Here is a 21551-nt window from a genome sequence, read left to right as displayed (position 1 = left end):
CATATGGCACTGCAAGATGAGACTATAATTACTAGGACTGTTCATCAGGCCAAGTAATTTTAAACACAGTGCTGGAGTTTAGAATGGGATTTCAAGAAAAGCAAAATGAAAGAATGAATGGGATGATTTTACAGGCAGTAAATAGATTATTTAATTCTGAGGAGCAATGCCACATGCAGCCTTTAGAGAAGGCTGTCTGCCTGTCCTACTCACCAGGTACCACTCCTTTGATGTCACTTTCCGTGTTCATCCTGTTCTTGTGCGTGAACTGAAGGATCAGTTCCTTGGATGCCTCAAACTGTTGTGTAGCCATCAGCCACCGAAGGGACTCTGGGAAAATACTTTAAAGATGGAAACCAGGTTAGGGTTACTTCCAAGTTTCTGTCAGAGGAAGAACCGATAGCGTTTAGCTGCTCATTTAACCGTTCATGAGCTATGTAATTATTTTCAAAAAGCAGAAGGATCACTTGTGAAACAAATAAGAGAGAAAACAGATTCAGAATGTGCAAATTAATGACATTTTCTTTTATACTGATTCCAAACAATACAGGAACTATCCTATCACATAGAAATAGGACGTATTATATATATATAACATATTAGAGGTGTTCTGCCTGTTAATACAACTTTGAAAGAACAGGGAGGAGGTGGCAGCTCTGTCTGCAATAGACATTCGTGGTCAAGAAGGGAATGAATGAGATGTGCAGTTAACACGTGGTAATTCAGACCAAAGAAGGAAAATAACTGACAGAAGTGATCTGAATTCTCTTGTAAAGACAAAGAAAGGATAGAAAAGAACTACTTTTTAGGATTATAATGGAATGGATTTTTAAATTTTTAAACATGTCAAAAATCTTCTTCCACATACATAGACTTTAAGCCATTATTTTATAAAGGTTAGTATTGTGTATATGCTCCAGACAACATTCAGGTGTTTCTCTAAAAGTTTCCTCTAGTAAAGAAAATATTATGTTAGTTGAGTTGCCTTAAAAATATACACATGCACACAGAGTTGCAAAATAAAAAAGTTTATTTTCTATCTGGTTGTTTCCTTCAAGTGCTGATATTCACCTGATTCATTAGCCTAACTGATCATTCTTCCTTTTTTTTCAGATTAATTTATTTTAATACAAATCCAAAAGAAATATGTAGATCTTAAAACAAACAAAATCTCCCATACTTCTGTAGATAGAAAAACTTTCAGATCTGACTCCAAGCATATTTTTCTTTCTTGTTTAGGCCTCACTTCCACTAATCTTCCAAAAGACCTTTCTAAGAACAAATTTAACAATTACTTTTAACTTCAAATATATAATAAACCTCAAATTTCCTTCACAAAGCACTGATCTTTGCTGTGGATGCTGCTTCAGTTCTAATACTTCTAAGCAGTGGACCAGGCAATCGCACCATCACTGATGCCCTTTGGAAGACAGCTTAGCGAAACCTCCATCCCAGATAGAGAAAGTATTATTTTTTTCAAGAAGAAGAAAAAAGGAGAGAAGTCAGGCAGACTGCAATACAAATTATATCAGGAAATAAAAATATACAACAGCCATGATGACAGCCATTCAGCTTGACAGCTTATTTACTACCACTGGTGCTGCATGGATGCTTTGGCATATCCTCCTGCAGAAAGTCCTGTACTGCAAAAGCATTTTTTGAAATATTAAGAATTCTTTGAATGCAGTATCTCTTCATGCTTGCCTCCAGAGAGGAGACAGCCTCAGCCACTAGCCTAAAAAGCTGCACTTTTTGAATGGTCCACTTACAGGTCCCAAACGACAAGGAGCACCCGCTCCTAGAAGGAAAAGAGCCACAGGGATGGGCATTGCAGGGACAAATGCTGTCTCTACCTGCCAGCTCCTGCAGGTTTCTCAAACTGGAAGGGCTGAAGCCTCATGTCTTTCAGCTGCTCCATTACTCAGTGTGAGCTGTGGGAGGTTCATTTAAGGATCTTTAAAAACTCCTGGGCTGCTTTGAGCCCAGGTCATCAGGCACAGCAAGGGGAAGTGCTGGCCACCCTGTCTCTGTGTGAGACAGTCTGAGCTCACTCATGGAGCATGGACTCTGCTGCCAAGGGTCATTTGTAACTTACCTACTGTTGGAAAACCAAGCACCATCACAACTCAAAAGCAAAAAAAAAAAATCCAACCCCCTGGCCCCTGTGGACTTCCTCACAGAAATCTGGTCACAACCTTGTGCTTCATCAGCTGACTTTAAATACTAATTGAACCAAGCCGAGACAGCTTTCTGCTGAGGGTGGACAGTTGTCCAGATCACCAGGCTGAGCTGACTGCAGACACCTGGTTGACAGTCTTCTTACCACCTCCATCAGTGAGGAAAGGACCAGCCTTTTGCAGTCGAAGAAAAGACTGGGGAGTGGGTGGGTAGGGGGAAACGTTCATCTCCTGTTACACAGCTGCTGCTTGAGAGGGGAGAGGGGGAAGGACACTGGAAAAAAGATCCAAAGCCTGAGAAATCCTAAGAGCAGAGAAGAATCCTTGACAGACAGAAAAAGGTCAGGCAGGTACCACACCTAGCTGGAAGGAGAACCAATATCCTGTCCAGATGCAGAGCAAACCCTTGTCCATGGGAAGGATGTAGTGTGTCAATTAGGGGCCTGCCCCAGGGCAACAAGCTCAGTTATTACAACTTTGTGTCTTGGTGAGGGTAAATCCTATCTAACAGTGCCAGAAAAGAACTGGTCACCCCTTCCCAGTTCTTCGGTTTTGGTTAGAGTGAAGCAGGAGTTTATTTCAGATTATTGATACTTTTGCTGACCTTCATGGCATGATTCTGTCAGGAATTTCCTGCGTCCAAGGGAGAGGAAATAATGCCTCTGTATAACTGGAGCTCCCCTTCCCTCATGGCTCTAACACACACACACACACTTTAAAAGTAGCCTAAGTTCTATTAACTTATCTTTATACATTTGTCACCAACCCCTGTGCTAACATCTGGCTTACATGGGTGCCTCTCTGACCTTCCAGAATGATTCGAGAGCTCAGCAAAGGCATCTTGCTCAATTTGCAGGTGTCCCAGCCCACCAGCCCATCCCTCCTAGACAAATCTGCTGCTTCCCACTTTCCCCCCATCCATGCCCAGCTTTCTGATCTGCTCAGCCATCTACCTCCTGGGGATGGTACAGCCAGCCATGCATACATGGCTGGGTGCAGAGCAAATCCACAGGTGGGAGAGGGCTAAACCCCAGCCCGGAGGGGCGAACATCTCTCTCGCAGCAGAAGATGGAAGTAAAGAGAGTAAGAGGAAGGAGGAAGCAGCACAGGGGCTATTGCAGCATCTGTTATTGTAATCACTGCTTTGTGTACATGATGGGGAATTAACAAGCAGTGCAGTTTTCCAGTTCTTTTATTACAAATCTGTTAGTTTTCTTCCTTCACCTGTAACATATGCTGAGGGTCCACACTCTGTTCCCCAACACAATGCTGGGGGAAGAGGGGAGGAAAGAGTTAATAAAATGGTAGCACTTTCCAGAGAATATGCAACAGATGGAAGAGAAAAGCTTAAGAGAAAAGTGCATACTGTACCGACAGTATAACTACACAGGCATCCTCACCGGAGTCCATTTCTGCAAATGCAAAAACCCCGGGCAGCGCAAACCCTGTTACTTTGTCTGTTACCACTATTTATCAAGCTGTCATATCACACATTATATAAGGGGTAATCTATTTCCATGGTCTGCCTGTCCCATCCAGCCACAAAGCTGTTGCAGAATAAGAAATAAATGTTAGCATTTCCTATTGCTTCCAGTGTCACTCAGCGATGACCTCTCAGCAGGAATGTACAAGACCCTGACTCAGCCACCTGGAAAATGTGCTACCTCCAGAAGACTGATGAGGGGTTACTGCTGCCCATGTCATGTTCACTAGGTGTCTTCATACTATTGTACTGTCCTTTTGGACACAAATAACTGTAAACATTATGTTTGATATTGGGTTCTATCCAGTGGTGGATGTAAAGCATTTCAGCTGGCGGGCATCCCAACAGGAGGTTTTGGAGTAGACCTGCACATCTTTGCATGTGTATAACATGGTAGGTTTGGGAGAACAGTATCACACATTAACAAGAACACTCTTGGTTATTCATCATCAAGATTAACACTGACAAGATGAGACTATTTAGATATTTTATGTTGGAAAACAGGAAAACAACAAAAAAGTGCCATTATCTTGCATATGACTTTTGCAACTTTCTCCTGTGCTGCCTTTTGCCCTCAGCCCAAGCTGTGGCACGTCTACCTCAGGGATAAGAGAAGAAATCCCCACTGAAGGTTACTGCTGTGAACACAGGAGAATTCTGTAAGGTCTTCATGCATTAATAGAAAAATATATAACTGTTAAAAATTCTTACACACCGTAACAAGTTTTTACATGTTTCAACTTGTCAGGCATTACAACTAGCAGCTTGGCCCCCCACAGTACATAAACAACTTGGTCCTGCACAGTGTGGTGGCCTTTTTTCCCCTCATTTTTCTCATTGTACAGCAACTAAATATTTTAGTCTTGTTAGTGTTATCTTTAAAACAAACTATCTAGCATGTTCTTACTGTTATGGTTTTGTACAACATTGCTCTAATAAGTCTCTATTGTGTTATGCCGCCACTGCGTGTCACTATTAAGACAGAACAACAAAGAAAGACTTTTTAGGAGGTTTGTAAGTCGTGGTGAGGATGGACCTGGCACCATCCCTGAGGTTAGAGGCACTGTACTTCTCTCAGGATAGCCATACCAAAGCCGCAGTGCTGCTGGTGCAGCGAGCAGAGAGGAATGGGAGCAGCCAGGAGGGGAGGATTCCTTGTGGGAACGATCATGAGCCACTGCCCAGCGCAGACCGGCCACCCAGGCTTTGGCACAGCACGTGGTAATTCGGGCAAAATTGAGCAGGCAATCTAGTTCAGGGCTGTCTACCTCATGCACACAAGATGTCCAAATGCACTTGTTCAAGAGCTGACACGTTATTTTTAACCTAGCTTGGTTAACCCAGGCCAAAGAAACCAACAGTGACAGCCCAGAACCACAATATAGGTTTTAAGGGAAAATTTAGCTGTGCAGCCACAATCTGACAACAGCTAGGCTGAGATGCATCCTCTCGAGAATTGTTTTCACCTTTAAAAGGGGAAGTGACAGCCAAAATAATAGCAAAGTACAACTTGATGATCAATGAACAAAGACCATCTCCCGAGTTCCCACCATGTCGCAGCACGTAACCTATGTGTGTGCTACTGCAAATTATAAAGTTATTATTTCTTATTTCAAAGTCAAATCTTTGCAAAAGGTGAATGGAAGAACAAAGGGAAAGGCTCATGTGTATTGTGAAGCACACACATTTCCCGACAGTGAAGCACCTCCCAAGTCCAACATTAGGAGCTCATGTTGTCTTTGACCTGACAGGAGGAAGAAATACTTACACCCAGTAAAGCAGCATCAGCAGGAAAGGACAGATGATGACTGCCTGGAGGACCTGCCAGTCCCTGCAGAGGGCAGCCAGCCCCGGCATGAGGAACTGCCCTGCCATTTCGATGAAGCTTGCCACCATGGTGATCATGAACCGGTGCCCAGGAGGACAGAGCTCTATCCCTGAAACACAGAGCACACGCAAACACATTAGCTCCCCACCAGCAAAAGCACCCACAGAGCATCTCTTTATGAAACCTTCAGGGACTTAATGTCTTTCAAGACCTTTGGCCGAAGTTATGTACAACCACAGAGACCTTGTTTCCTCCTGGTTTCAGGCTTCAAATACCCTAGCAGCTACAGAGAAACCCACTAACAGCTGGTCGTGGCACAAACATTGCCACTTCCATACACCTATTGCATCTCCTGCAGACCTGCTGTATCCTCATTGTCAGCCTTCTTTCGGTCTCTGCCTAGAGAAGAATTTTACCAAACTGTAAGATACTTGTTTTTTAAAGGGAATGTAGGATAAAACACAATCCAAAGATTCTGGGTTGAGCCTTTTCACATTTCTCAGAGACGTCACATGCCTTTCTAATCAGTTTGCTGGGAGGCAGAAGAGCACAGCTCTCAGCAGGATACAGGCTCCCAGCTCATACAGGATGCCACCTGCCCACAGTTTAATATGCTACAACTCAGCCAGTTTCAAGCTGGATTTTGCTGAGTGCGTTGTTTCTGGGTTTGCTTTTTGGTTTTGCAATAGTTAATCTTGATCAACTTTCAAACAAGCCCCGTCTTCCATCTGTCTTATCCTGTCCTCCATCCTGCCTTTTGCTGTGGGGCAATTTACTGCCATCACTGACATCATTGCTTGTCTCAGCTGCCTCATGACAAGCGAGTTCAGTAAATAAAGAGTTTCCTTAAACCCTGAATTCTGGCTACCTTTATTCAGTCTTCAGAAATGAAGATGAATTTATCAGAATCACAGCTTTAAAAAAAAAAAAAAAAAACAACATAAAAAAATCACAGAATAAATAGCAGAAAAATTGGACTGCCTTGTGGAAATATATTAGAACAATTTTTTCACCAGTAAAATTGCAATAGATGTCCCTATTTCATATTTCCCATTTGCCCACATTCACTTCTACAGATTAATAATTAAGCACAATAAACCTGCCACAAATGTTGTGTAGTACTTATCGGGATGCTGATAAAGAAACATGGGCTCGTAAACATTCATGATACGTTACTGTCAGCATTGTTGCTTTTCCTTGGGATGTTTCCTATGGTTGTTTTAAATTAGAATTTAACGGTTGTTAAAATTTTAATTGAAAAGCTGTAAGATAATAGGCAGAGATGACAGCTGCTCCTTCATTCACTCTCTCATCTGTCGCTTGTTCAGCATTTATCACTGTAACACAGATTTAAACTAGCTGACCAGGAACTAGCTTGTAGATCAAATGTAAGATTAAACACCACACTTCCCCCCCCCCCCCCCCTTTCTTTTCAGCCAATGACAAAGACTACTGATGGATTTTTGCCAATAAAGAATGAAAATGTATCTGTTGCAAGGCAGCCCAAATTTTCATTAGCTTAACCATAAACACAGTAGCTTTGGAAAAGAAAGGAGGAAAAAAAAACCTCAAACACTTTCACTTGCTATAAAAGGCTTTCACATTTTAATTAGGAAAACAAGATTAAAACACAGAGCTCCTTATGACATTAATATGGTTTCATTCTTACTAATGAAGTATCCCAAGCCTAGGGCATTTTTTTTATCCTGTGCAAGGAGGTCACTTCCATTTTATTTCTCTAATCTTCAAATACAAAGCAGTTCTATTTGTTTTTCTAAACCTTAAAGTCCCAGTTACTCACACTCCAATATTCCTTCATTAAGTACAAGGATGAGTTTTGTTGCTATAGAAACAGGAAGTCTGCATTAGATAGGTAAGGCTTTGGCATTTCAATTGCACTGCTTAGGTTAGAATCAGATAAAGAAAAAAATGAACCAAGAGAACAACTTTTATATGAAGTCAGAAAGAGGTGTCCAAATAATAAAATTTTATTTTATTAAGTCACTGGTGTATAGTACATAACTTCACACGCAGCAGTTATTCATCGTATAGAAAGGAAATAACTTCAGAGAATGTTTAGCATCTATTTTCTTCTCTGGATTATCACAGGCATGCAATCAATTTTTGCCCTTTCCTCTAAAAAAGCTGGAGAAGACAAAAAAAAAATAATCCCCGCTGTAGTTGAGTGAGCATGACTTTCAAGTGACATCAGCAGGCGCTCCACGTATATGAATTAGCACATCTCTGTTGAAGTGTTCGACATATTAGGACAGCCTACTGACTTTCCAACATCTCTGGCATCAGTTTTATATGATAAAAGATTCAGTACCGCAGTTTTTAGCAAGCATTTAGCAGTCAACCTTTTCCCACCTCTGCCAGCAAAGCCACCCACTGCAGCACCTCTGCCCCAGCACCAGAAAAGGCACCCTGCTGATGCTCACATTGGTGCCACGATGTGCCCAGGCATCTACGCCTGCAACGATTTCCACCCAGTTTGCATGATAAATTACCAACTCACATGAAATCACTACAGGGAACAGATTTATTCACCTGTGGCAAATCCAGCAAGAAAGCTCCAGCTTCCCCACTCAGTGAAAAGGTTTCCACCTCCAACTTCTTTATGGAGCATGGACAGTCAAGTAAACTCTTAGCATACACACAAATCATGGAAATTACCATCAGTACCAAGAACGCCCAGATACCTATGTTTGCTCTACTTGGAAAATTTCATGTGGGCAAGGAGACAGGTGTGGAAAGAATTTTCCTTCCTTGCCCAGCATTTCTACTCTAGGCAGCACAGTCAGAGCAGCAGATCCAACTCAGATGCCTAATTTCCATTAAGTCCCAGGCAAACGATCATGTTGGCAAGTTGAAACCTGTATGCAAAGCAGTCCTGCAGTACTTGGGCAGTGAAATCAGAGATGCCCAGGACACGTGGGACAGACTTTCTCACCATCAGTAGATGCCCAGTAACAGCAGACACCACAGGTGCAGAAGCAGGACCCAGCCAACCCCCGTGGTAGAACTCCACACATGCTGCAAATATGACCCAGCCTGAAGGCAATGGCCTCACCACATATGGGGTGCAGACCTGGTCCCTGTAGGCATCACTGACACAAGACACTGAAAACACATGAGGCTCATTGCACAGCACATGCCTCTAGCTGGAAAACGCAAATATAAAGTGTAGAAATCCTCCTTTTGGACCCTATCCCGTATGTCCTTCCTCTACAACAATGACCAAATCAACGTTCAACAGCCTCACAGCCCACAAACCTGCCACAGGGAAAGCCGGTGTGAACTATGCCCCTTCTTACCAGGGATTCAAGCATTTTTGGGGCCTGTCTGATGCACTCAAAGTAACCCCACTACTAACACGCAGGATGTGCAGACACGTTCTGGCATGGAAGGAACAGCACTGGGGCCAGATATGTTACTCCAGGAGTCTGCATGCAGCAATTTGTACCAGGAGTATTAAAACTGGTGATGAACAAAGGCAGAGTAAAAGTCTGTGTGTGCGTACGAGTGTATGCATGTGTGAGAGCAAGCAAGCAGGCACCTGAAGATGGGCAGAGCATGGGTTAAAGGAATGGCACATGCCTGTTGTGCCAGTTGCATCCTATTCGTGATTTCATTCAAGTAACAAAAGGAGGAGGAACTACCTGACCTACACATAAGGTGTCAAAAGGATGAAGAACAGGATTGGAGTCATAAAATATCAAAACTATGAGGAAAAAAAAGAAGATAACAGAAATTCATTAAGTTTGCCTGAGAATTATGAGGGATGAGAAAAAAAATTAAGCAAAAAATTGCAATCATCATGAACTCCTAAAGGGTATGAAAAGCAACCCCGAATTGGTTTGTTGTTGCCTGCCAAGAACAACCTCAGGGATGTGATGAGGATGCAGCAGCCACTGCCTCTTGTCCTCTGTGTCACACAAGTGATCCTGGCCAGACCACATGGACAGATGCCTTGGTACTTGCGAGTGCACAGGTGTGAGAATGAATGAAATCCATGAGAGAATGAGTGTGGTTGTGCAAAATCTGCCTACTTAGAGGCTTTGGGGGGAAAACAAACAAACAAATAAACCAACTTTGTCCTTCTACATAGACCCTCACTGAGTTATTCAGAAAGCCCATGGGAAATATTTTCAAATATTAACCGAGAGAATAAGAACCACAACAGTTATATTGGCTGATCCTAGTGACAGAGGTCAAGCTCCAGAAAAGGACTTTCAAACCAACATTTTTGGTATACTACAAGGGTGGATTTCAGAGCAGCTCCCCCACCACTTCATACATTGTCCTTTTTGCTCTACCCCTAGCATTGAAGCGATGGCCCTACTTGACCCCTAAGAGAGCCACATGGACCCCTAGGATCTATTAAACTTTCTAGATATGTGCTGAGGGAAAAGTCCCTGCTGAGGAGGGCTCTATCCCCAGTGCTCCCCACATTTCCCTCCGGAAGCAGCCTTGGAGGTGTCCTGGGATGACTTCCCTCGCTGGTGCGCTCCCCGCGGAGCAGGGGCAGCCCTTGGGTTTCAGAGGAGTTGAGTTTCACAACAGATGCTGGCCTAAGAAAAGCTGCCTCAGATGCCAATGGACCTACAGGGCTTTGAGCCTGGTCAGACTTTCTGACCATCTAGCTTTAACAAGCAGGTGGTTGGGGTACAGTCTTGCACCTTGGGTGAATACAGAGTCCGATAGAGGTTTCAAACCTGATGCATTTTGCAAATATATCTAAAAAGCACAATAAATAGTTTTTAGGACCAGGAAAACTATGAGCTGAAGGCAACATTGTTACATGCATATCCTCATTTGATCCACATTGCATGCTATGTGAAAACAGCAGCAAGGTTAGAGTAGGATTTTCTTGACAGACCAAAACAAAGATACAACTGAAAATGAGATGTTCGTCACTATTTCATGGAAGCCAGCCCACAGCATGCCACTGGAGTTGGATTGGGTAAGATCTCCCAAGCAGGCTTTGGAATACTGAAATTACTTTTCTTTAAACGTGATTCATTTTCTACCCCTCAGTCTCCCCGTGTTCCCCTGTGTAGCCCTTTGGGACTCTCATTAGAAACACGGGAAAGCCTGAACAAGCCTTCACAGGGAAAAGCAGGTCCATTCCACAGAGCACATGAAGTGTTGGGAGGCCCTTCAGCAAGCACATCGGTGTTTTTACCAAAAAGAAGCTGCGTATAAACATCAGTGAATTAATCCACTACAATCATACGTTACTTGAACTGGTGCATACCATTTATGTTGCCTCATCTGGAAACAGGTGTGCCTGGAAAAAGTCAGGGAGCAGAGCAGAAAGGAAGACGTTTCTGGAGTCAGGCCATAGGTGGATGAGGTATGGCACATCTTGGACCCACACATGTCTTAAGAGTGTCTGCATAGAGCCGTTAGTCCTAAAAGGTTTTACTTTTTTATAGCTTTCAGAAACCTAGAAACAGCTTGCAAAAGATGACAGTGCTCTAGATTACTCCACACCAAAATCAGTTGTCCCTGACAGCTAACCAAAGAGGCTGGGATTTACAGAAAAGGACAGGACTCTGTCACATATCTGTGTATGGTTTGCAAAATTTAGGAAGATCCCAACACTGCTGACAGCTCAGATGGGATGGCAGGGAATTAAAGGGGCTGCACCGAGCGGGACCAGGGCACTCGTCCCACCAGCGCACTGCACGAGCCGCACGGGACACAAGAACAGGCCAGGAGTGCTCACGTTCATCCCTGCCTCCTGCACAACTGCGAGCACTCAGGCTCATCGGGATGTGGGTGAGGAGGACGCTAACAAAGGGCCTCTGCAACTCCACAGGGGCCCAGCCCCAACATGTGCAGAGCTGCTCCCTTGTGCCGGAGGTGGCTGCCACCCCTGGGCATCAGCAGAGAAAGGCATGATAAAACCACATGTCAGACAACAGGTTACCCACAGCAAACATAACTGGCACTGGTGACAAAGGCCACATTGATTTCAGATTGGAAAGGGCAAGTAGCCTTTGCTAACAGCTTCTCTTCTCCCTGGTGCTGGGATGGAAAAACCTCTGGGCTGATATCCTTGACAACAATTTTTCAGGTAACATCTTCTGAAAAGATGATGGGAAATTGAGTTCAAATTATTCAAGTATGCTGTGGCCTGACATCTGCAATGCTGTCCCCTCCCACCCTCCCCTCCTGCAGCTGTGGAAGAAGCAATGCATCTGGAGGAGACGGACACACGGACAGCTGATCAGGAAAGACTATAGTAACACCAGGTTAACATCAGCTCGAGTTGCCACAAAGCATGGTTTTGCGTAGCCCACCTCCTCCAAACCCCACCGGGTGAACTGTCATGACCACGAGGGGACTAAGGGCCACATCCCATCCTTTCTCACTTGGTCTTGCGCACTGACAACAAATAATCTATTTCAGATTTCAGAAACCCTCTCATTTGTCTTCGAAGGACAACATTTATTCTCATAGGATATTTGGACAAGGATGAATAGCAAATACTTTTGTTTAAAAAAAAGAAGAAGTTGTAAGTCATTTGCAAATAATAAATCAAGAGGGGAAAAAAGGTTAAATCACACTGCCTGAACAACTCTCCAGCATTCACTCGCCCATCTCCAGTCCCAAAACACAAAGCAATTCTTGCATCGCAGCCCAAGTGGTAGCTCCTTCAGAAACCACAAGCTAACTGCTTTTTGTGCCTTTGCAGTTTTCTCTCCCCACCCAGTTTCAGCCTATGAGATACCAAGACTGTAATTATATAGGAGTATCCCTTAGGGAAAATGGCCAGGATAAAGTACCTGAAGTCTGGGCAACAGCATTCTCACTGAAAAAAATCCCTGAGGAGACAGTCTGATTCTAGATTCACATATACAGTTTCACATTAAAAAAAAAAAAAAAAAAAAACATGATTTTTGAGTTTCCCCCATATTACTATACACCAAACATATTTAATTCCCACACACTAAGGACCCCTCAAGATGCTTCCCTATCCCAAAAGGGAGGAAAGCAATCAGACTCAAGATGAACAAGACCTATACTATCAGTTGAGCAGAAGAAAGCTCAGGCAACACAGTTTTAGGTGTAAAATGCAAGACACCAGAAATTCCCAGTGGTGGTAGCATCCTGAAGCACCAGGGCTGTGCTTGCCTCTCAGCCTCAGCAGCTACTCAGCTCAGTCAAGAGTAACGTGCAGGCTGCAGCCCTAAGATAGGATTTTGCATTTGGACTCTGTTTTTTCAACAAGGCACAAAAGGAAAGAAAAACCATCTCAGAACACTTAGTCTTCCAAGCTGTTCAGCACTTTCAGCACATCCCACTACCCCGAGCTGACCCTTTTGGCACGACGAGCTCTGCCACCTCTGTCACAGCGATCTTGAAGACCACTGGGAGGTGATCCCATCACTGCTGCTGCTGTATTTCCTAATTCCCACCAAGCTCTCTCAAACCTCAGGGACTTCTTCTTCCTCCAACATTCTCTGTGGGATTTGCCCTCTGCTGTGAACAGATCATCTCGCTGGATATTCCTAGAATAACACAGCCCCCAAGCTTGCTTGTGGTTAGTCAACCAGATAAAATTGCAGCAAAAACTATTAATAACTCCCAGACAAGCCTTGAAGTTTGCAGCTGGCTGCTAGGGCAAGAATTAATTAAATAAAATCCAGCATATCTGCTTATATACCCAAATTTCCAGGTGGTTACTAGACACAGACTTCTAAGAGCTGCAAGCCCTACTCATGGGCTACGTACACTTCTCATCCCAATTACCACACTTCTGATCCAGGGCTGGCTGAAACAGCCCAGGTTAAGACCACACTCACTCCTGGCAGAGTTTAGACACAGAGCACATTTTCTTGATGGTCTTTGCTGTCACCAGAAGTAAAGGAGGAAGCACCATGTGTAAATACAGTTTATTAGAGAACAGCAAATGAAGCAGAGCATGGAAGGAAAGGTTATCATGCTCACTGCAGTGCATAGACAAACACCAATTGATGTAAACACAGGACAGAGACAGAGTGGAAGGGAAGGAAAAATCTAATTTTCGCTCTGGAGAAATCCAATCCACTGCCAAGCAAAGTGAGCAGTAATAGACTGAACCTCCAATGGTCAAGTAAGAAAAATGGGATTATTTTCCCCCAACAGCACAGCAGGACAAAAGTTACTCTAAAATACCTCTATGAAATGACATAGGTGCTCCTTCAAAGGTACTTTTCTACACATCTCCGGTTTGGTGAGACGTTCTTTGAAACACACGCTAGCCCACCATTTATATCTAATTAACACTTTTAATGTGTGTCAAATCAGTCTTCCGTGCACTGACATAACTCGAGCTGATGGAGCCGTCAGGCTGGCTCCAGGGCAGGCAGTCAACGTGACACCTCACCAGATGTGCAGTGGCACTCTTCATTTCTGACCTGGATAGGTATCTCATATCTACTGGATGGAGCTATCAGATAGGTAGATATCTAATCAGAATAGGTATCTTTCTTACCAAAACTAGATCAGATGTTCATTTTGTATACAAGTAACAGGATTGTGCTGAAACTGATTCTAGGAAAAATACCCTTTAGATACACTGCTTGGCCTCTGCTGCTGTGAACACTACAACATGCAGAGGGGCATAGCATGAAGAAAGTAAACACAGCTACACCTCTCCTCCAAAATCCAGCCAAAACACAAGGTGCAACCTCCGCTTTCATTACTTTCCACACGCCTGACTCCTGTAAGGCACAAATGAGTAACACGCCAACCCAATTTCAGGCCTGGTATTGCTCAACTATGTCAAGATATTTCAGGAGGAGCTCTCCTCCCAGCTGCAGTCAGTCAGTAGCTACCCACTGGTGAAGGGTTTGGACCACAGAGCCAGCTTAGGTTCGATGCAGGACATTGACTTACCCCCCATGAATGCAGTTGCAGGAGCTGGGCACCGCCTTGGCACAATGTAGGTGCAGCTGAGCCCCTTCCTGGAGCCAGGTTTGCTCACAGCAGGGAGAGGGGCAGAGCAAGGGCAAGCTTGGCTCCTCTGGAGACCCTGAGCAGAGGCTGCCTGACTGCTGCGTGGGATGCAGCAATGCCTGCAATCGTGCTCTGGATCCAAGCTGGCTCTCAGAGAGCATCAGCAGCAGAGAAGGGAGCACGCATCATTCCTCTGTTGATCCTGTACTATCTGTATTTGCTGAGTTTTACATTGCACAAGACAAACAAAACAGACAGCTGACAGTGTTAGAAACCTTTAACATACCATGCTGCCTGCCATTCATGAAGTAATAAAACCAAAGAAATGTTAAATCACATTTGTGGTACTGCAGTTGCCATCTATCCTACTTCCAGCGGAAAGCAGCAACATCTCCGCTGCTGCCATGCAGCAGCTCCCAGACAACACTGATTTTTGATGTCAGTTCCTGTATGTGAATAACAGCATTATGAGACGAAACCAGGAGGATGTCCCTGAAAACCTAAGCAGCAGTGAAAAAGAGCATAAGAAACTGGTAGATACAGAACACACTAATTTCAGAATAAAGATGACAATTTAAATGCAATTAAAAAGCTTTGCCATGACATACATCCTCATATACGTTAACTGTTATCTATAAAAAAGTTTCTCTTCCACCTCCAGTCTATAACTTCCTACCCCCCCTTAAGAGACTCTCCAAACCCATATAAATATTTTTTTATTCTTGCACAAAACTTGCATAGAAAATTCTTGCACAAAAATTGCATAGAAATATATCAGATTCTTCCTTGTTCCAAAAAGGTGGCTTGCTCTAAAGGAAATGCACAGCTGATCACAGGAATATTTTGCAAGTCGAACACCTCTGCTGTTCACAACAGCTGGCCCCTTTTCTCTTGGCAGGATCTAAATCACAACTGGCATCTTTTTGACAGGAATGAATGAGAGCAGCTGAAATAAAAAACAGTGTGAGAGGTATCAGAGGAGCTAATTTTCTTTGATGTTTCAGATGAAAAGGTTCTGCATCTGTATTTGTTAGCAAATTTTTAACAATATTGTAGCCACTTAAAACAAGAACAGAGAAGAAATTCAATAGCTGCAAATCTGAATGGCAGTCTCTTAATCAACCAAGTGGCAAATAATATTCCAATAGCAGCTGTTTCTAAATCTCAGTTTGCAACCTCCAGACAGATGATGGTCCTCAAAAAGGTAAGAACAAAGAAATAACAGCCTAACACCTTGTTTCAGGTTTATTAAACATTTCCCAGCTCACTGAGGCAGCAGGGCAGCAAGGGGCAGCCCCGCTCTCCCCGAGCACTGATCCCACAGGAGATGCTCCTCCAAGCAGGAGCTTTTCACCATTAGTCAGCTGGATGAGTGAATAAACACACCAAGTCCCGGATTTGAGCATATTCCCAGTAGAACTGCATATTGCTAACAAGAATTTGACACAGGAGCCTCGAGCTGTTTGCAGCCTAGCTTACCAAGCAGAAAAAACAAGCACGGAGGAAACCTTTAAACATGGGGCCAAGAAATGTATTTGGTGCTTCCAAGGTTTTAATAAAGCACAGCCTGCCCTGCACGCCTTGGGACCGAAGGATGATGGCTTGTCTGAAGCACCACACACCAGAGGCACAACCCCAGGAAAGCACCTTGCTCCTTTAGCTTGTGTCACCTTAATAACAAGCCCTCCAAATGCCTACATACACAGAGTCTAAGCAAACATTTGTGTGGCTGGTTATTAAACTCTCAAATATAGTTGTAAACCCATACACAGATGCATGTATAAACACACACAAATATATATGGATATTTGTGTGTGTGTGTATATATATATATGTATATATAACTGTAAAGGCAAAAGCCCCTAGTTCCTTTTCCTTCCCTGACTCTTGCTCTGATGTCAAAAGCAATCAGTGGAAATTTGGGTGATGCCCTGAAGAACTCTGTGCCATTTCACAGGACCCGAATTGCTCAGGTGGTATCACCAGTTTTGGGGAGAGCCTGCAATACCACAGTGCTGGCTGAAAGAATGCACCAAGGGCCCGCAGAATTGTGGGTGATTTAATCAAAAGCAATTAGTAAACATCTTTGTGGAAGGCTGTCACACATTTGGCCCTCAGGGCATCCTTGTTTTTAAAGATTTATGTCAGGCACTCCGGATAGATATCTCATGAATTCTGAAAAAGGGGAACTGGGGAGATTCAGAGCCAATAAGCTGCTATATCTTGGGTGCTTTTAGCAACGCATGCATTCACTGGAGAAGGAAGTGCCACTCAAACTAAGGGGTGACTTTTGCATTAATAGTCCTCTGTCTACTGAATTGAGCGTCAAGCTTGACACAGGTCTGGGGAAGGCGAAGGCAGGCAGACAGAATGGGAACACCAACACAACGGAGAGAGGACCGTGCCGAACAGTGCATGCAACCATTGCGCCAGAACTGGCACAAGCGGGATGGCCCCTGGTCAGGTCTGCTCTAATTTTAAACCTATGATGATACAAAAAGAAAAATGAGGCTGTGGTAGTACATAGGTGGTGAGAGAACTCCTTCTGATACAAAAGCAACCAATGCACACTTAGAAGAAGTACAGGTATTGTTTTTCCTCTTCCATTTCCCAATGAGCTTTTATTTTCCAAGTAACATTTCCATAAGGGAGGTAAAAAGAAAATATTCTAGGGGAAAAAGGAAAGACCAGTGAAGATTTCCTTTCGGTCAACTGATTTTAAAGTGAAAAAGAGATGACATTCAACCTTGGGAAAAAACCTGCTTCCTGAAGCTACTAATGGTATTGTAATGTTCATTTAAAATTAAGTCTTAAGTTTTTCATTACAGTCTTTTATTCTTTATATTAAACACATGAACTGTCTACTGTATAGGACACTTTCCACCACTCTGTGCATGAGGAGCACTCTGTACAGTAGGCTCTGCTCATGGTTGGTTTGTGGGCAGTTGGGCAGCAAACAGCTTAATTCAATGAGTTCAATGAGAGTGCAGAGAACTTGGCGAGGAAAGAGCATTCCCTTTCCAGCCCTCTTCAAGCACATCTCTATTTCAAGCCAAGGTTAACTCAGGAGGGCAGAACCTGTAGTTGCACACACAGAGGTGAGTGCAGCAGAACATCCCTCACATGCTGCTGTCACATACATAATTAAAATCATCTCATAATTGCCAAAGCTTAAACATACCTTAAATTTCTTCCTTGGTATCTTTACAAATACCATCTGTGAAAAGGTTTTCCCCTAAAGCACCAGAATTCCTTGAATTGATAAAACCTGACTTCAGGGTGAAGAACAATAAAAGGGCAACTGGCATTACAATGCCTCCAGCATCTCATATTTCCATGTAAATTGCTGTGCTAAGGATGTCCATGCAATACTGAACCAGACCACCCAAAAACATCCTCTGGGATTTGAAGTTTTCCCAGGATCATCCCTGAAAAATGGGAGAGTTTGTTCAAGAGTATCTCAAGAAGAATGTGCAGCTTTACAAGGGTAAAATGCTAATATATCCTGATAAAGCTGTGGTAAGAACCAAATCTTTCTGCTGAATGGATGGAAAACTTCCTATTGCTTTGCAATAACTTTGAAAAAGAGAAATCTCACATTTTTTAATATCCTCCCTCTGTGGAGGCTGGCAAGTAGGCTGGGAATACACCAATCTCCCCGAGCAGAAGCCAACCTCCCACAGAGGACACTTGCTTTTCTCCAGTGAAAGACCTCTTTCAAGAAAACTCCTGCCACTTACAGAATAGTTCAAAGATGGCCACACTCGCTGATTTGTTCCAAATAAAACTAGAATGAATTGCTGAGCTAATTAATAATATAACATTAAAATAAAACTGAGCTCCTTGGAAAGAATCCAGCTGCAGTTCATGGAAGCAGATTTCACTTGTTCCAATTACAATATTAGTAAACTTTGTACACACCACAGTTACAGCTAAAATTGTGAAGATATATGCTTGCACTCAGCCCTTGGGAGATGAATGACTATTAACCTTTTCTTACCAATTCCTAAGTATTTCTTTGTGTGATTGTCTATGTTTCAAATGGCAGTTCCTATTGAGTGACGCTTCACTGTACCTGTGATGGTGCAAAGTCAAAGACAAGACCTGTGGGTAGAGGTCACGTTGCCTATGCCTAGGAGATCAGCTGGCAGAATCTGGTGTAGACCTCACCTTGCCTAGGTATGGCCAAGATGTGCTCTTACAGTCAGAGGATTTTTGGGAGGTTCTCTCTCCAGTAAGTTCTGCTACTTACTTTGAAGACAAATGCACACAGCAAGCAGTTTCTCCATTAAGATAATCATATTTCTGTTTGTGCAGCAATACTTAGATTGCTTATAGTACAGAAATGACAACATGACTTTTACATGCTGCTTCCTATGCATGCAATGCCAGAGGTGCATGGCATGCGGTGCAAGATTTCCCCTGTTCAGGGAGCAGTTTCAGGTACATCAGAAAAACCTCCGATATTTACTACCCTTTTACAGCAAGAGACAAATGTGTAGGGGGTGGGAGAGAGAGGAAGTGTGGCAGAAAGGAGATGGTGGCCATGGAGCGGGCAGGAAATAAACTATAGACCTATTGTCCCCAGCTCATCATATCAGATTTCCTTCCCACACTGAGCTATGAACAAATCACTCCATTGCTTGACACAGCAGAAATAACTGTTACGGTTTCCAAATTTTCTTTGGGTGTTCTTGAAGAGCTGGTAAGGAGATAAGAAAGAAAGGCCTGAACTGGAAAGGTACAAGAGCTGAGATCAGTTTTCAGCTCAAACACAGATTTGCTTCATGACCATATTCAACGACTTAAAGGGAATGTGGTAAACTAGATGATGACTCCATCCATGAGAAAAATGTTGGCTGATGGGAAGAAAAAGGCTCTGTGGCTGATCCTGCCTTTCCTGGTGTGATAAGGGGTCCTTGGCACTCCCACCCAGGGCTTGGACACCAGCATCTCCCCAGGACAGGTCCAGCTGGCATGCAACAAACCTGAGCAAACCTCTGGCACAAGTGTCACAGAAACATCTTGGGGACTTGACTATCTCCCAATCCTGGTAACCACACATCCAACAGGAGATGACATGCTCTCCCTGACTCCAGAGCAATACCACGTACTGTGGGCACACAGCTCAGGGGGAGAGCATCCTCAGGGAAGGAGGACAGAGCCCTTCCCCAGACCATTCACACCACAAGCCTACAAGTTATTGTCTCAAAACCACGTGGGAACGAGGAACTGGCTCCTGACTTCAAATGTATCTGTCCAATTAGGAAACCCACCTTGTACTTAACATTCAGATTTTACCAAGTTAAGAGCTATATCCAAAAGGTGTGGTTTACATGGGAACTAAGCATAATGAAATCTGTAAGATCTGTTCTTACTAAAAAAAAAGTGGGGAGACAATTTGAAAAAATAAAATAAATGTCCACTTACATTAACATGTTTACAGAAGCAGAGAAAACACAAACTGCTCCTCTGTCTTGCTGACTGGTATTTCTAATAAAAATTTGAAGAAAAAAAATTAAAGACATCTTGGAAGTACTGTAAACATCAGCTATGAAAGACATGCAGAGAGTGGTGCCAAAGAACAGTCATATTTATTATACTGAACTCTGATGTTTGCTCAGCACAGGATAAAGCTCAGAGGGCTATAAAACTGGGATGCATATGGAATTCTGAGCCAAGGGCAAAAATAAAGAAGTAAATGAGGAGTAACACAAGAGAGCGATAAAAATAAAGAGCAAAAGCATTCAGAACTACAGGTCCCAAAGAATAAAATAAATTACAAGATACGAACCAAAAGGCTTCCATCACGTGTCTAAGAGGAATAGACGTATTATGCCATTTAGGAACTAAAGAAAAACAACCTTATTATTTTTAGTTTTCATTATTCAAAGTGCAGTCTTAAAGGGAAAATATTTTCATCTGCTTCAGGTTTGACTGAGGGATAGGAGAAACTTCCGAACAATGAGATTGAGGATTGCAGATTTGAGCAAAGGTAATGATGCCCGTGGGTCCCACCTGGAGACCCTGCCCCAGGGATGCCCACCGCCCTGCTGAGCTCTGTTCACACTCCCCACCAGGGAATAGCCAGACACCTGCAGAAAGCCCCTGCACGAGGTTGTCGGGAACTGGACAGCAAGCAGGTCTCTACACATCCCTGCCCATTTGCACAGAGCTTCCAGACACAGGGAATCACTGTTTTCTCACCTAAAAAAAAAAAAAAAACAAGCCCACAGCTGGAAATCCTGGAAAACTCAGAATTCAGGTTGGAGCCACTGGGCGCTGGGGCTACTCTGGGTGGCTCCCGAGCAATGGGTGGATGCGGGCTGTGGGCGAGAAAGGGGCTTGCACCTTGCACCTGAAAGTGCCCTCCTGCAGCACTGCCTGCCTCACCACAGAACACCAGCCTTGCCAGGGGGCAAGTTTAAGCACAGGTTTCAAAGAACAAGAGCTTCTGTTATTGTCAGGCTATATGGCTAAGCCATGATATAGAAATGATACAAAATCACCCAATAAACAACAATTCAGTTAAGTCATTTCATCCGTCACTTCCTCACATTTATAACATAGCCAGATGTTTCACAGGGGACGAGGAAGGCCATTTCTACCAAGAGTAAGAATAGACAGAAGTAAACAAAAAACCCCTTTCTAAGTAAACTGGCTTCCTTTCCAGCTCTTGTCCAAAGGAGAGGAAACGCCTGGCAACAGAACACCCTGACCCGCTTGCAGGTGAGCGAGTTGATGGACACCTGCTGCTCAGTGCCCAGCCTGCCAGAGCCTCAGAGAGAACATGTTTGCAAAGAGCTATTTGGTGCTGCATTGTCCTATGACGTTGCAATAACTCTAAACATCAAAAAACCCCAGCCCATACAATCACCATTGCAGTGGAAAAAAATATCCATTCAGAGTGAGCCAGGGCCAGACTAGTTATGTGATATGTTCCTCTGTCACCCACAAAATCACCGTCACTGCAACTCCCCTTTCTGTTCATGTACCAGCATAATACACCATTATTTTTTTAGGACGTAAAAACTCACCCCGAGTTATTTTTATCTTTTATTTGTCATTATAAGTTTTTATGTTGCTTGAGATATCTGTGCTTATTTACAGG

General features: G+C 43.5%; 1 protein-coding gene across 3 annotated transcripts in view; it reads right to left on the bottom strand.

The window, feature by feature from the left end:
• Positions 1-21551, bottom strand: part of SLC22A23 (solute carrier family 22 member 23) — a 116968-nt gene that overhangs the window by 29937 nt on the left and 65480 nt on the right. For 2 of the 3 annotated variants that reach the window (XM_074873009.1, XM_074873020.1), the window contains exons 4-5: positions 5429-5597; positions 214-341 (exon numbers count right to left, since the gene is read on the bottom strand). In XM_074873009.1, the coding sequence (XP_074729110.1) occupies positions 214-341; positions 5429-5597 (297 nt within the window). Of the gene's footprint in view, positions 1-213; positions 342-5428; positions 5598-15239; positions 15387-21551 lie in introns of those variants that run through there. The other variant, XM_074873029.1, reaches the window with a different exon arrangement.

This window comes from Strix uralensis, chromosome 1 (assembly GCF_047716275.1).
Source record: "Strix uralensis isolate ZFMK-TIS-50842 chromosome 1, bStrUra1, whole genome shotgun sequence".
NCBI classification, from domain to species: Eukaryota; Metazoa; Chordata; class Aves; order Strigiformes; family Strigidae; genus Strix; species Strix uralensis.
This window is presented reverse-complemented; position numbering and strand designations above follow the sequence as displayed.